Source organism: Mus musculus, chromosome 16 (assembly GCF_000001635.26).
Source record: "Mus musculus strain C57BL/6J chromosome 16, GRCm38.p6 C57BL/6J".
Taxonomy (NCBI): Eukaryota; Metazoa; Chordata; class Mammalia; order Rodentia; family Muridae; genus Mus; species Mus musculus.
The window spans coordinates 93712761-93725140 of record NC_000082.6 but is presented as its reverse complement, the minus strand read 5'-3'; the positions used below and the strand labels follow the sequence as shown (position 1 = coordinate 93725140).

The 12380-nt window shown below is 48.7% G+C and overlaps 1 protein-coding gene across 24 annotated transcripts in view; it reads right to left on the bottom strand.

Annotated features, from left to right (window-relative positions):
• Dop1b (DOP1 leucine zipper like protein B) overlaps positions 1-12380 on the bottom strand; it is a 98682-nt gene that overhangs the window by 85448 nt on the left and 854 nt on the right. For all 24 annotated transcript variants that reach the window (XR_001781862.2, XR_003951829.1, XR_001781864.2 and 21 more), the window contains exon 2: positions 8829-8991. Coding sequence is in view for 11 of the 24 variants with exons in the window: in NM_027293.1 (NP_081569.1) it covers positions 8829-8966 (138 nt within the window). In the remaining 13 variants the exon portion in view is untranslated. The remainder of the gene's footprint in view (positions 1-8828; positions 8992-12380) is intronic.

The window sequence follows — 12380 nt, the reverse complement described above, 5'->3', positions numbered from 1 at the left end:
GGCAAACACACCAGACCTGAGCACTGAGGTCACACGTTGGAAGCAGGGGTTCGAGCTGATCACCAACAGTGGAGAGCATTAGAAGGCTGCCAGCAAGCAGCTCACACCACAGCTCCAAACCACAGTGCCACATGCTAACAACGGAGAACTAGGGGTGAAGAGAGAGACAGCCTGGTTTCATACAGCTGGAATGGGCATCTCGTCACTCTCCTTATTAGGGCTGGGCATTGGGAGTGAGGCATGCTGGGGTAGCTGGTCAGGGCAGAGAAGAGAGGCCCCATACTGCGACGCTCATGCATACTTGGAGGACACCCCACAGCGTCATCTCTTCTTAAAGGAGTTCTGAGGTGCTGCAGCCAGGGCTCAAGTCATCAGGAAGGCGGCCTGTAGGGAGCGGTGGAGCCTGCCCTGAGTCACTGCCAGACCAGGAGGTCCTCAGCGTCACTACACAGGCAAAGGTTTCCACAAGGCTCCTGGGCAGTGAAAAGATTTGAAGAAATGACACTGTAGCCTCCGCTGGTGGGTGAGAAAAAGCATCTGGACTGTCAGACCTACTAATCGCTGCCTGAGCAGAGTCTGAACCCCCAATACCTTCAAAAGGACTGCACGAGAAGACGGACCCTTTCAAAGGTACTCAGGATACAGTGAGGCATGTGGGGTACGCTTATTCCAGGGAGTCTCACTGGTGTCCTTATGAGACAGGACAGAAGACAGGGAAAATGAAAAGAGGGGCATGCGGAGGGGAAGGAAGGAGCCCCCACCCCGGAGTCTGGCTGCAGTCTAGAGCCAGCTGGATAGAATTTTTATATATAAGTAAGTTCACGATGGAGGTTGCCTACCCGGAGCAGTTTTCTCCTTCCATGGGGAGTTTCCTGTAGGAATGTTAAAATGGCACTGACCCATGCTTAATGCTAGAGTGAACGCACCCTTGAATTTATCCTTACTCCTCTTAACTGCAAAGCCCGCCACTTTCCGAGACTCTCATAAACTGAATTGTGGAGCTTGTTTATGGACCACACATGCATCTCAACTCCCCTGTCTCACCACAGTAAGGACTCCTTGCATTCCTGTGACCTTGGATTTCTGTCTTATCACCCCGAAATCCTGTCTTATACACCTCAGGAACTACCCTTGGGTCCCATTTCCTAAAAAGGAAAAATAAAAATAGCAGCTCCTTAGAAGCCTGTGGAGCCATCTAACTTCAACAGCCACCAAACCGTACACACAGTCATCACCAAGACACCCGACACAGCTCTCTCCTGAGAGGCTCACCCACCGTGGGTACCCACTGTCCTGTTCCTCAGGGGCCCTCTTTGTCTCCCTATTGCCCAGCTGAAATAGGCGTTAAAAACCTTTTCTTAATAATCTCCGTCCCTGCAGCATACAGATTCATCCTGAAATTCTCTTCCGCCACAAAGCCAAGAATCCTGAATTCACCTGAGTGCAGGCCTCCACACAAAGTCCTCGGGCTGCTGCAGGGGTCCTCTGTTTCCACTGCCTTCCACATTTAAAGAGGGGGGTGGTCTCCAACATCCCCATGGGACAACCAGGCTATGACAGGGCTGCCCCTTCCCCTTGCTTTTCTCTAGCTCTTGCCTCGGCCTGAGCTACCAGACCTGGCTCTAATATCCCAGAGCCAGGCATGGTGGTATACACCTTCAGTCCCAGCACCCAGAGGCTGAGCAGGGAGGACTGCAAGATCAAGGCCAGCCTGGTCTACATAGTAAGACCCTGTCTCAAGACTACACTAGAGATGCCCCTCCTAGCTGGTTAAAATGTTAACTACCAAAGGAAATCTCTTTAGAGTCAGATACACCAGAATGTCTGATGGCCTTGGCAGACACCTCCATAGTTAGTTTTGTCAGACAAGTCTGGGGGCTGCCTTCCTGCTCTGCTCCTCCTGTCCTCCCTATAAAAACCCAGGGGCCCCCACAACCAAGGGACTGAATCATAGGGGTCCCTCTTTCCTCTAATACTCTGTTTCTAAACCAGACCACACCTATCCCTTTACCGTGCCTCGGACTCATGCCAACATCACTTACGGCCTCCCTGCCGCCTGCTCCCTCAGGCCTCTGCTCAAATGTCATGTTAAAAGAGAGGAGTCACCTCTGTCTAAAAACAGCCACTGCCTCCTTGCACCCCACTGCCCACATTTGGCTTTCTTTCATAAGTCAGGACTCGCTATCACACCGGGTGTCCCAGCAGTAAAGCCTCCTACTGCACGGGAACCCGGGTTTTGTGTTGCTGCAACAGTCCAGCACTGGAGATGTGCAGTCTATTGTGGCATCTGACATCCTTTGATGAATCCACTACAATGTATACTATGCACTGAGTGGCTTAAATGATGTCCTGTAACAGAAAGCAGCTGAAGTCACTCTCAGCTGACACTTCAGGTATCGGCACAGTGGCTCCTCTGGGAAGAAGAGCAGCTCCTCCCAGCAGCTCTGGCAGTCTGCCATGTCTGTGGTGTTCCCTGGATGGCAGGTGTGTTGTCCTGAGCCCTGTCTTCATCACCCATATCTACATCTGTGTCCTCGTCCCCTCTTCCTTTTTTTCTTTGTTTGCAGGACTAGGAGCTGAGCCCAAGGTCTTAAGCACAGTGGGTAAGCCACAGCCCTCCCAATCTCCTTCTGTTATTAGGTTGAAGTCTTCACTGGATTGCCAGTGAAGGGACCCCTATGAAGACTCTCTGTAGTCCAGGCAGCCTTTAAACCTGCTGTCCTCTTGCCTCGGCCTGAGCTACCAGACCTGGCTCTAATATCCCCCTTCTGTGGTGGTGCTCACCTTTATTCCCACGCGTGGGAGGCAAAGGCAGGTGGACCTCTATGAGTCTGAGAGCATCCTGGTTTATATAGCATGTTTGAGGCCAGCCAGGGATACACAATGAGACTCTGTCTCAAAAAACAAAACAAGAAAACAAAGCCCTTTATCGTAAGGATACCCATCACAGTGGGTTCCAGCCACACACTAATCACTTCACTTCAGCTTTATCATCTCTGTCAAAAGTCTATTTGCAAATACAGTTACATTCAGAGGGACCAGAAGTGAGGATTTTGATAAGTACAATTCAACACACAGCAGCCACTGACAGCTGCTTGACCTAAGTGAGTTAGCTAATAGTTTCTGATGACACAATCACACCAGCCTCACTTGGGCAAAGGAGGAAGGCTTCTTGGCAGTGAGATGGCGCACATCCTGTTCTCCACCGTACAACACTGACAGGAAAAGGTAGGAGAGTCCGACAACAGCCTAGCTCCTGAGTCAGGCTGGCCGCCTGAGCCCTCCTCCACTGGCTGAGGCCCGAGCAAAGATGGCAAGTAGCTTTTTATTCTATTCTATTTTATTCTGTATGACAGTGTGGGGATTGAACCTACAGGCTCACATGTTAGGCAAGGGTGCTACCACAGAGCTGTACCTAAGCCCTTCCCTTGCTTTGTATTCTGAGACAGGGTCGCACTAACTCGCACAGGCTGGCCTTGAGCTCACTCTGGAGCCCAGGCCTTGTATTTGCCACACTCTTTCCTCAACCTCCCAAGTGCTAACAGGCCAGGCCAGCACCACCAGGCCTAGGGCAAATACTATACAATATGGCACTGTGACTCCTTAACGCATAGTAAGTTCCCCACAAATGACAGCTGTCACATGCCGAGCTGGGAGCAGACTGTTACTGTCACTCTGCCTCACTCAAGTCTTGCAAACCCTTTAGCTGGATATTCTGGCCCGCTGACTGATTATAGCAGCAGAGAACAAGGCATGTGGGCACAGGGCTGGGGCTGTAGCTGAGTGGTCTCTTGCTTTAAGCCCTGGGCTCAATCCCATTACCACATACACTGGTGCACTATGGTGGGCGGGGTGGGGAAGGGTAGGCAGAAAGGTAAGTTTGGGGCTGGCGAGATGGCTCAGTGGTTAAGAGCACTGACTGCCCTTCCAGAGGTTCTGAGTTCAAATCCCAGCAACCACATGGTGGCTCACAACCACCAGTAATGAGATCTGATGCTCTCTTCTGGTGTGTCTGAAAATAGCTACAGTGTACTTAGATATAATAATAAATAAATCTTTGGGCCTGAGCGAGCGGGGCCTGCCAGAGCGAACGAGGTCCTACAAAATTCAATCCCCAACAACCACATGAAGTCTCACAACCATCTGTACAGCTACAGTGTAGTCACATACATAAAATAAATAAATAAACAAACAAACAAATAAATATAAAAAAAAAAAGAAAGCTAAGTTTGAGGCCAACCTGAGATACATGAAATCTTGTTCCTTGCTTTGGAGGGGATAAGAGACAAGCAATACTGCCCGAATGACAGGGTGGGATTTCTTGGGTAAAATCTGTAGCAAAAAGTGAGCTGTTAACTAGAACTTTTACCCACTGTAATGCCACAAATAGGGTCACCTCAGTGAATAAATCTTAGGGAGGTCAGGTGTTCGGCACCACATTTCTTCCTGGAAAGGGATGAGTGGACTCAGTTTATATTAATGAAGGCTATATAGGTGGAAATAAGACGAGTCCTATAGGATGATGGAACCTGCCAGCTCCATCCAACTCAGGGGTCAGGTGTGTTGACGGCAGAGCCCCTTGCACCGCCTCAGTCCCTGGCTCAGGATCTATTCACTCTTGCTGAAGCCACTCTCTCTGTTTCCCACATCATTAGGACAAGCAGCAAGAGTAACGTTAGGTATAAGTTGTTCTCAGGAATCAAGCCCTTTAAAACGTCCAAGACACTGTTGACCCAGCACCGACATAGCCCTGGACACCAGGAATATAGCAGGAAGACAGAGCCCCGGAGCCTTAGCTGTACTCATGGTCTCAGATTAGCTCTCTAGGCTCCAGCTCTCTCATCTGAATTGGGACAACAGAATAATCACTCCCCTGTAGTAGAGTCAGGACCCACTAGGCAAGCACTAGCTACACTAGACAGGATGGTTAATATCAACTGTTAACTTGACAAGAGAGAGAGAAACCTCTGTGTGAAAGTGTCTAGACTATGATAACTGGGGTAAGAAGAGCCACGCTAAATGTGGGCAGTTCCATTCCCTAGGCTGAGTAAAGAGAAGGTCAACTGAGCACCACTGCTCATCTCTCTGCTTCTAAAACATAGAGGCTACGTTACCCACCACACACACTCCTGTTGCCAGGACTTCTGTGCAGGCACACAGTGCCCAGAATACATGCCAGCAAAGCACTCATACATTTAATAGCTCGCTCTCTTTCTTTCTCCCTTTTTCTTTCTCTCTCTCTTTCTCCCTCTCCCTCTCCGGGGACTAGAGAGATAACTCAATGAACAAAGGTTCCTCACTCCAAACCTGATGTCCTTAGGACTCACATGGTAAAAGGGAAAAACGACTCCTTCAACTTGCCCTCTGACCTCTATATGTGTGCATACATCCCCATGCATACACATGAGGGCACACAATATTTTTAAGCCACAATGAGTTATAATTTCATATACAGTAGGAGGGCTATTTTCAAAAAAACAACAACAACAAAAAAAAAAACAAAAAACCCCATGAAGGTCAGTACAAGGATGAGGAGAAGATGGTGTCCCGGTGCATTGCTGGGAGCCATGAACAGTGGCACAACTGTCATAATTCATAATAAACAGTCTGGCACTCCCTGAGTCAATCCACGCTTTCCCCTAAGCCCGAGGACCTCAGGTCAATACACAGGCCCCACGTGGTAAAAGAAGGTACTGATTTTTTTTTTTTTTTTTTTGCAGTAAACAAATGTTTAGATAGTTTAATTTGCTTAATCAATATAGAAAACCACAGAAACTGTACTCCTAATGAACAAACCATTCCACTGAGCCCTAGAAAAAGAAACTACAAACAATAATTTGGGCTCTTGAGTAATTTCACTAATGTACACTGTCAATATTCACAGAACATTTCTTTCTAATGCGTACAATCACTTTGCTTTGAAATTTCTACCATGCAATACTCAGAAAACTTTATTTTAATACTTTTTTTTGGTTTTGTTTTGTTTTGTTTTAGGTATTTTCTTCATTTACATTTCAAATGCTATCCCAAAAGTCCCCCATACCCCACCCCCCCACTCCCCTACCCACCCACTCCCACTTCTTGGCCCTGGCGTTGCCCTGTACCGAGGCATATAAAGTTTGCAAGACCAAGGGGCCTCTCTTCCCAATGATGGCTGACTAGGCCATCTTCTGTTACATATGCAGCTAGAGACACGAGCTCTGGGGGTACTGGTTAGTTCATATTGTTGTTCCACCTATAGGAGTCCAGACCCCTTTAGCTCCTTGGGTACTTTCTCTAGCTCCTCCATTGGGAGCCCTGTGATCTATCCAATAGCTGTCTGTGAGCATCCACTTCTGTGGAAGGTACGGATTCTTATGAGGTGTCCACTGACCTACACTGACACACACCTACACCCCCCCACATACAGTGGCACAGGCTCACCCACACAGAGGCATGACTGTAAAAAAGAAAACAACAAAACAAATACAGAAATAAGCATAATCACTACTCACAAAGCCAAAAAAGCTAGCCTTCAAAAGACAGGCTAGCTTTCAGTCTTGTAAAACCAGATCGGGGACACATGTGGCAACAATCTATCCATGCACTGGTGAGCCTTGTGGATGTAATGCTGTGTGAAATGAGCCAGACACTCAAGACTGAACACTGCATAATTTGATTCCAATGCAAGGGCCCTAGGGAGAGACAGCAGAATAAAGCATGCAGGTAGGTGGACAGGTGGTTCAGTGGCAGTTTCCTTCTGCAAGATGACATTTTTCTGGAATGAGAAATTCCATGGTGGCACGGCACCGTAAAATGTACTAAAAAGCAAGCACTGCACACTTTAAAGTGGACAAATGCATTGGATCTCAATTAAGAAAAACAGCCAGATGCAGTGATAAACACCTGAAATCCCTGCACTTGGAAGAGGAGGCAGGAGCATTTGGAGTTCAAGGCCAACCTTAGCTATATGGTGAGTTCAAAGCCAGCCTGAGCTATCCTGTCTTAAAAACCCACAGAGGAGGGGCTGGAGAGATGACTTGTAGTTCAGGGTGCTTGCTGCTCTTACAGAGTCTTATTACCAGCATCCACATCATGTGGGTCACAACCACCTGTAACGCCAGCACAGGGAGGACCCGCCACCCTCATCTGTACACAACCCCCAGCGTGCGCGCGTGCACACACACACTTTAAAATTAAAAATAAACCCCTTTTTTTTTTGAAAGGTAGAAATGAGGATCACAACTGCTTTTTTCTGAGATAAACAGGCACAGTGTTCTTTCCTGTCTTTCCTTTTGTTAGCTTCTGAAACAGCACAATGGCTCAGGCTGGGTTTGAACTTATCCTGTGTTTCAGGCTGCCTTCAGCTCCTAGTCCTTCTTCACTTCCCTCTGCAGGGAACCTGGTGTGTGCTCTTGGACACTGGGTAGGTCAGGCTCTGAGGAGTAAGACCCAGCAGGACTCAGACATGCCTCAGTCTCCAGCTGTGCCTCTCGGAGTAACCCTTTGACCTGAGCATGGCTGGAGCTGTCCAACCACAGAGACTCAGGCTTCTGTAGCCTATGTAAAACAGGCCTCAGGAGTAGACATTTGCCTCTCCTACTGAGCGCCTGCCTGTGACATTTCCATGTAAACATCCCTTCCAGGAGACCAGGAGTTTCCTGGCCAATGAGTACTAACCTCCTATCTCACCAAGCCCAGGACAGCCATCTGCCAGGCTGAGATGCTTGCCCCACCCCCACGCCTATGCTGGGACTGGAGCCCAGGGCCTTAGGCGAGCCAAGCAAGCACTCTGAGGGCTGCTTTCTGGCCGCAGAGGGACATAACAGCTGCCCAGGCAGTGTATCTGGCTCAATCTGTCTATTCTCCACCAACCCCCTACCCTATACCTGGGAAAGATAAAGGGAGGCAGCCTCTTCTCAGTGGGGTTTGCTGGAGTCTCCTGACCTGCACAGAGATGGGAATCTTCCAACTCCCACCTGATACTCATGCTCCAAAGCCAAGTGATGGCCAGACAACCTGAGAGGGCACAGACGCTTCTTCACCACAGTGGCTGTCCACTACATGCCACAATGGTCTCTGAAAGTCCCTGCAGAGTCTTCCCTTTGGGCAGGACAGGAAGATCGTAAAGAGATAGCTGGAGCCCCCTTTATTCAGTTGGATCTTCCCAGAGCACAATCCTTCTCCACAACCACATTCTCTCTCTCTCTCTCTCTCTCTCTCTCTCTCACACACACACACACACACACACACTCCCACACTCACATACATAGGCACACGTGCAATTATTTTGCTTTCTGTTCTTCTAGAAGTCTCCAGTCAGCTCTAGAAAAAGTACAGCACAAAAGGAACAGAAAAATCCCCATCCGACGCAGAATAACCTCTGAATAACTGAATAATACTGGCCACTGTACATCCCGTCAATACACAGACTTAAGGAAAAAAGCCATTGCAGCCAGGTGTAGCTGTACACGTCTTAACTCCCAGCACTTGGAGGCAGAGGCAGGTGTATCCCTGAGCTCGAGGGCAGCCTGGTCTACAGAGTCTCAGGACACACAGAGAAATCTTGGCTGGAAAAACCAAAAAGCAAAAAGACCACTGCACCATATCCACACTATAAAATACCAACACAGTATCCATCTGTCTTTTGTGCTCCAAAGACACTGGAAGTTAATGTAGTGACATGAACTAGGCGAGGGTGAGTCTGAGCGACAGAAGCCCTGGTTGTTCTTTTCTGTCTTTCTAGCTGTTCTAACCACCCACAGCAAATTCCCCACCATAAGAAGACACCTCCATTCCCCAATGCCATGGTTCCCAACGCTACCCTCCCATAGGAAGTGACCCAGCACCTTGTTGAGCTTGCCGAGCGAAGAGATGAGATCTGCCCATTCGCTGGAGGACTCAAAGTTTCTCAACGCCTTCTCGATTACTGAGGAGTAGCTTCTGTATCTGTAATCGTTCAGTAGCTCCTGCTCCTCCGGGTCCATCTTACATCCTCACAGAAGGAGGGATCTAGACGTGAAATCAGAAAACACATGAGGGCACTGCTCCTGAGCAGAAATCCTCCCCAACTCAGAGCACGAGAGACCTGTGTCCACAGGCTGGGCTTACTGGGCAATCCAATTCAAATATTTAGCCAGGTTCCTAGGCCAGGCACTGGGTAAATAGAGATAAAGAGTTCCCACCCTCACGGATTCCGAGGGACACAAGCTCACTGGGCAGAGAGAAGCAAGGAAGCTGGATCTGCCTAATGGACAAAACTAATTCTAGGAGAGAAACCAACAAAATTATATCCTATGGCTGGCTGGTAATTCTGCATGCCCAAGGCCCCTCCCATCAATGGGCCTTTATTAAACCCAAAGGCGTGCTTTCAACCTAAGAGGTCCACTTAGCAATTCAGTCCTGTATGACTAGACTAGGAGACTGGAAACCCTTTCCACAAAAACCAAGTAAGAGGACTGGCAAGATGGCTCAGTGGGTAAAGTACTTGTTACAGGAGTTCTGGCCAGATGTGGTAAACAGGTCTGTAGTCATGGCACTAGGCAGTGAGACAAGAGAATTCACTTGAACTGAGAGTTCAAGGTTAACCTCAGAGACATGGTAAATTCAAGACCAAGCTAAGATGTATGAGATCCTGAGGGTCATGACACAGACAGACATACGTACAGTGAGGAGAGGGGTCATGAGATGCTGTGGGGTGGGGGATGGTGGGGAAAAGAAAGCATAAGCTTAGTGGAAACGGCCAGCCAAGCAAGATCATGTATTCTCTGACTCCATTTGGATGAAATATCCAAGGTGGGCAAGTCTCTCAAGATGGGAAGCAGGTTAGTGGTTGCCTGGGTGGACCAGAAACAGACAGACAGGGTCATTTTGAGGTCATGGAAATGTGATTATGGCGATCACTGCTCAACTCTGTAACTCCACTGAAAATTGCTGAATTATATACCTGGTGAATTTGATGGTCTGAAAATTATACCCAAATTAATGCTTTTTAAAAAAAACAAAAAACAAAAAACAAAAACTAAACTCTGAATTCTACCCACTCAGCACTCTCTTCCCTCATTTTCCCACACTGTACAAAGTGGCTCCTCTACGGCTCTAGACTTCTCCTTCCCTTCACCTACCACACTCACACTAGGTCCTGCTGCCTCTGCCTGTCCCCTCTGTCCTGCTGCCTCTGCCTGCCCCTCTGTCCTCTTCCTTTGTCTGTCCCTCTGTCCTCTGCCTGCCCCTGTCTTCTGCCTGCCCCTCTGTCCTGCTCCCTCTGTCTGTCCCTCTGTCCTCTGCCTCTGCCTGTCCCTCTGTCCTCTGCCTGTCCCTCTGTCCTGCTCCCTCTGTCTGTCCCTCTGTCCTCTGCCTGCCCCTGTCCTCTGCCTCTGCCTGTCCCTCTGTCCTGCAAGTGTCCAGTCTCTCACTCTCATTCTTCTCCCTCTCCCAGTTTCTCGCGTGGCACTCCCAGAATCCTCTTGTTGCCCATGTAAAGCTCTCCTCATTACCAATGCCTCCCTCATTCTACAAGGCTCCACCCTCTGCTCCCTTCACTGTACTGGGTGTGTTCCCAGAGAGACGCATCCCTCCACACTGCTGCTGCTGCTGCCTATGCAAATGAACCCACAAGATTCACTCTCGGGAGGACCTGTAAGCTTTTTTCTGAAATACTAGGTTTCTTGCTTTGTGAAAACAGGAGGAAAGGGTGGCGATCAGAGCAGCAGTGCTTTTATTCTGCCAAGTCTACAAAGTTGCTATAGCCACAAAGTCTATAAGCTCCCTGCACCCACCCCCACCCCCTGTTCCTCTAAGGAATTTTCAGTCTGAACTCCAATACAACAGCAGTCCTGAAATATCCCAAGCATAGTTTGTTTATTAAGTGTCCCAGAACAAAGATTCTCAAGCAGGACTGGGTCTCTAGTCTAACTTGAGGAACTACTTAAATAACTGCAGCTGAATAAGGCTGACATGAGGTGACAGAGGGTAGGCTAGAATACTGACTGAGTCTGGGCTGGGGAGGTGGCTCAGTCAGGTAAGTGCTGAGCACCTGAACCATCCCCACAACCCAGATAGAAAGGCCAGATGTGCTGGGTACACATTTGTAATCCTAGCACAGGGCTCTGTCCACCAGCCTGGCCTAACCTGGGCTCCCGGCTCAAGGAGAGACTTTGCCTCAAAATAAAAAGGATGTCTTTCCTGAGAAAGGAAGCCCAAAGATTGGCTGCAACTCACTCTCTCTCTCTCTCTCTCTCTCACACACACACACACACACATTCTCACACACTCTCATACACATACTCACATACACTCTTTCTCTTACACACACATACACACTCTCACACACACATACACACTCACACACTCTCTCCTCTCTCTCTCTCTCTCTCTCACACACTCACACACTCTCATACACATACTCACATACACACTCTCTCTCTCACACACACACACACTCACACACTCTCATACACATACTCACATACACTCTTTCTCTTACACACACATACACACTCTCACACACACATACACACTCACACACTCTCTCTCCTCTCTCTCTCACACACACACTCACACACTCTCATACACATACTCACATACACTCTCTCTCTCTCACACACACACACACACTCACACACTCTCTCTCATACACATACTCACATACACTCTCTTACACACACATACACACTCTCACACACACATACACACTCACACACTCTCTTCTCTCTCTCTCTCTCTCTCTCTCTCTCTCTCTCTCACACACACACACACACACACACACACACACACACACACACAGAGCTATCCGAGTCTGGTTTGGACAAGAGAGGAAAGAGGAAGGCAAGCTATCAGCAAAGGAGTCCTCGGAGCCCACAGGTGTGGACTCTCATGATGCCAGGAAGAGCTGCATCACTGAGACGGTGAGTGTCCAGGATGACAGAGAGCGCCTGGCTGCCCTTGGCAAGGAGGCTGTCAGCCAGGTATGAACAGGCAGCAGGTGCAGTTCTTTCTCTGTGAGGGCCCAATGCTGGCACAACTGCACAGGTAAGAAGCTCAGAGGTTATTCAAGCGAACCCCTTCAAAATACGGGCATGGGGAATTACAACACTACACAGTTTCTGTGTCAGCTCTACACTGATTTCACTTACGAAACACACTGGAGTCCCACAAGGGACATTACTGCCGAAAGATGGGGATATTAGGGATTAGTGGTAGGCATAGGATTCGGGCTCAGTTCTGTTATACAATGGCTAGGTCAACCTCTAAACAGCCCCTCTCACAAGCCATCTCCAACACCTATTTTTGTGAGATACAACCGCAGTTCAGTGGGCTGATAGCGCTATGGAGGCTACAAAAGATAATACGCAAAGCCCTATGCACACGTGCACCCGATACCTTTACCTTGAAACAGAAAG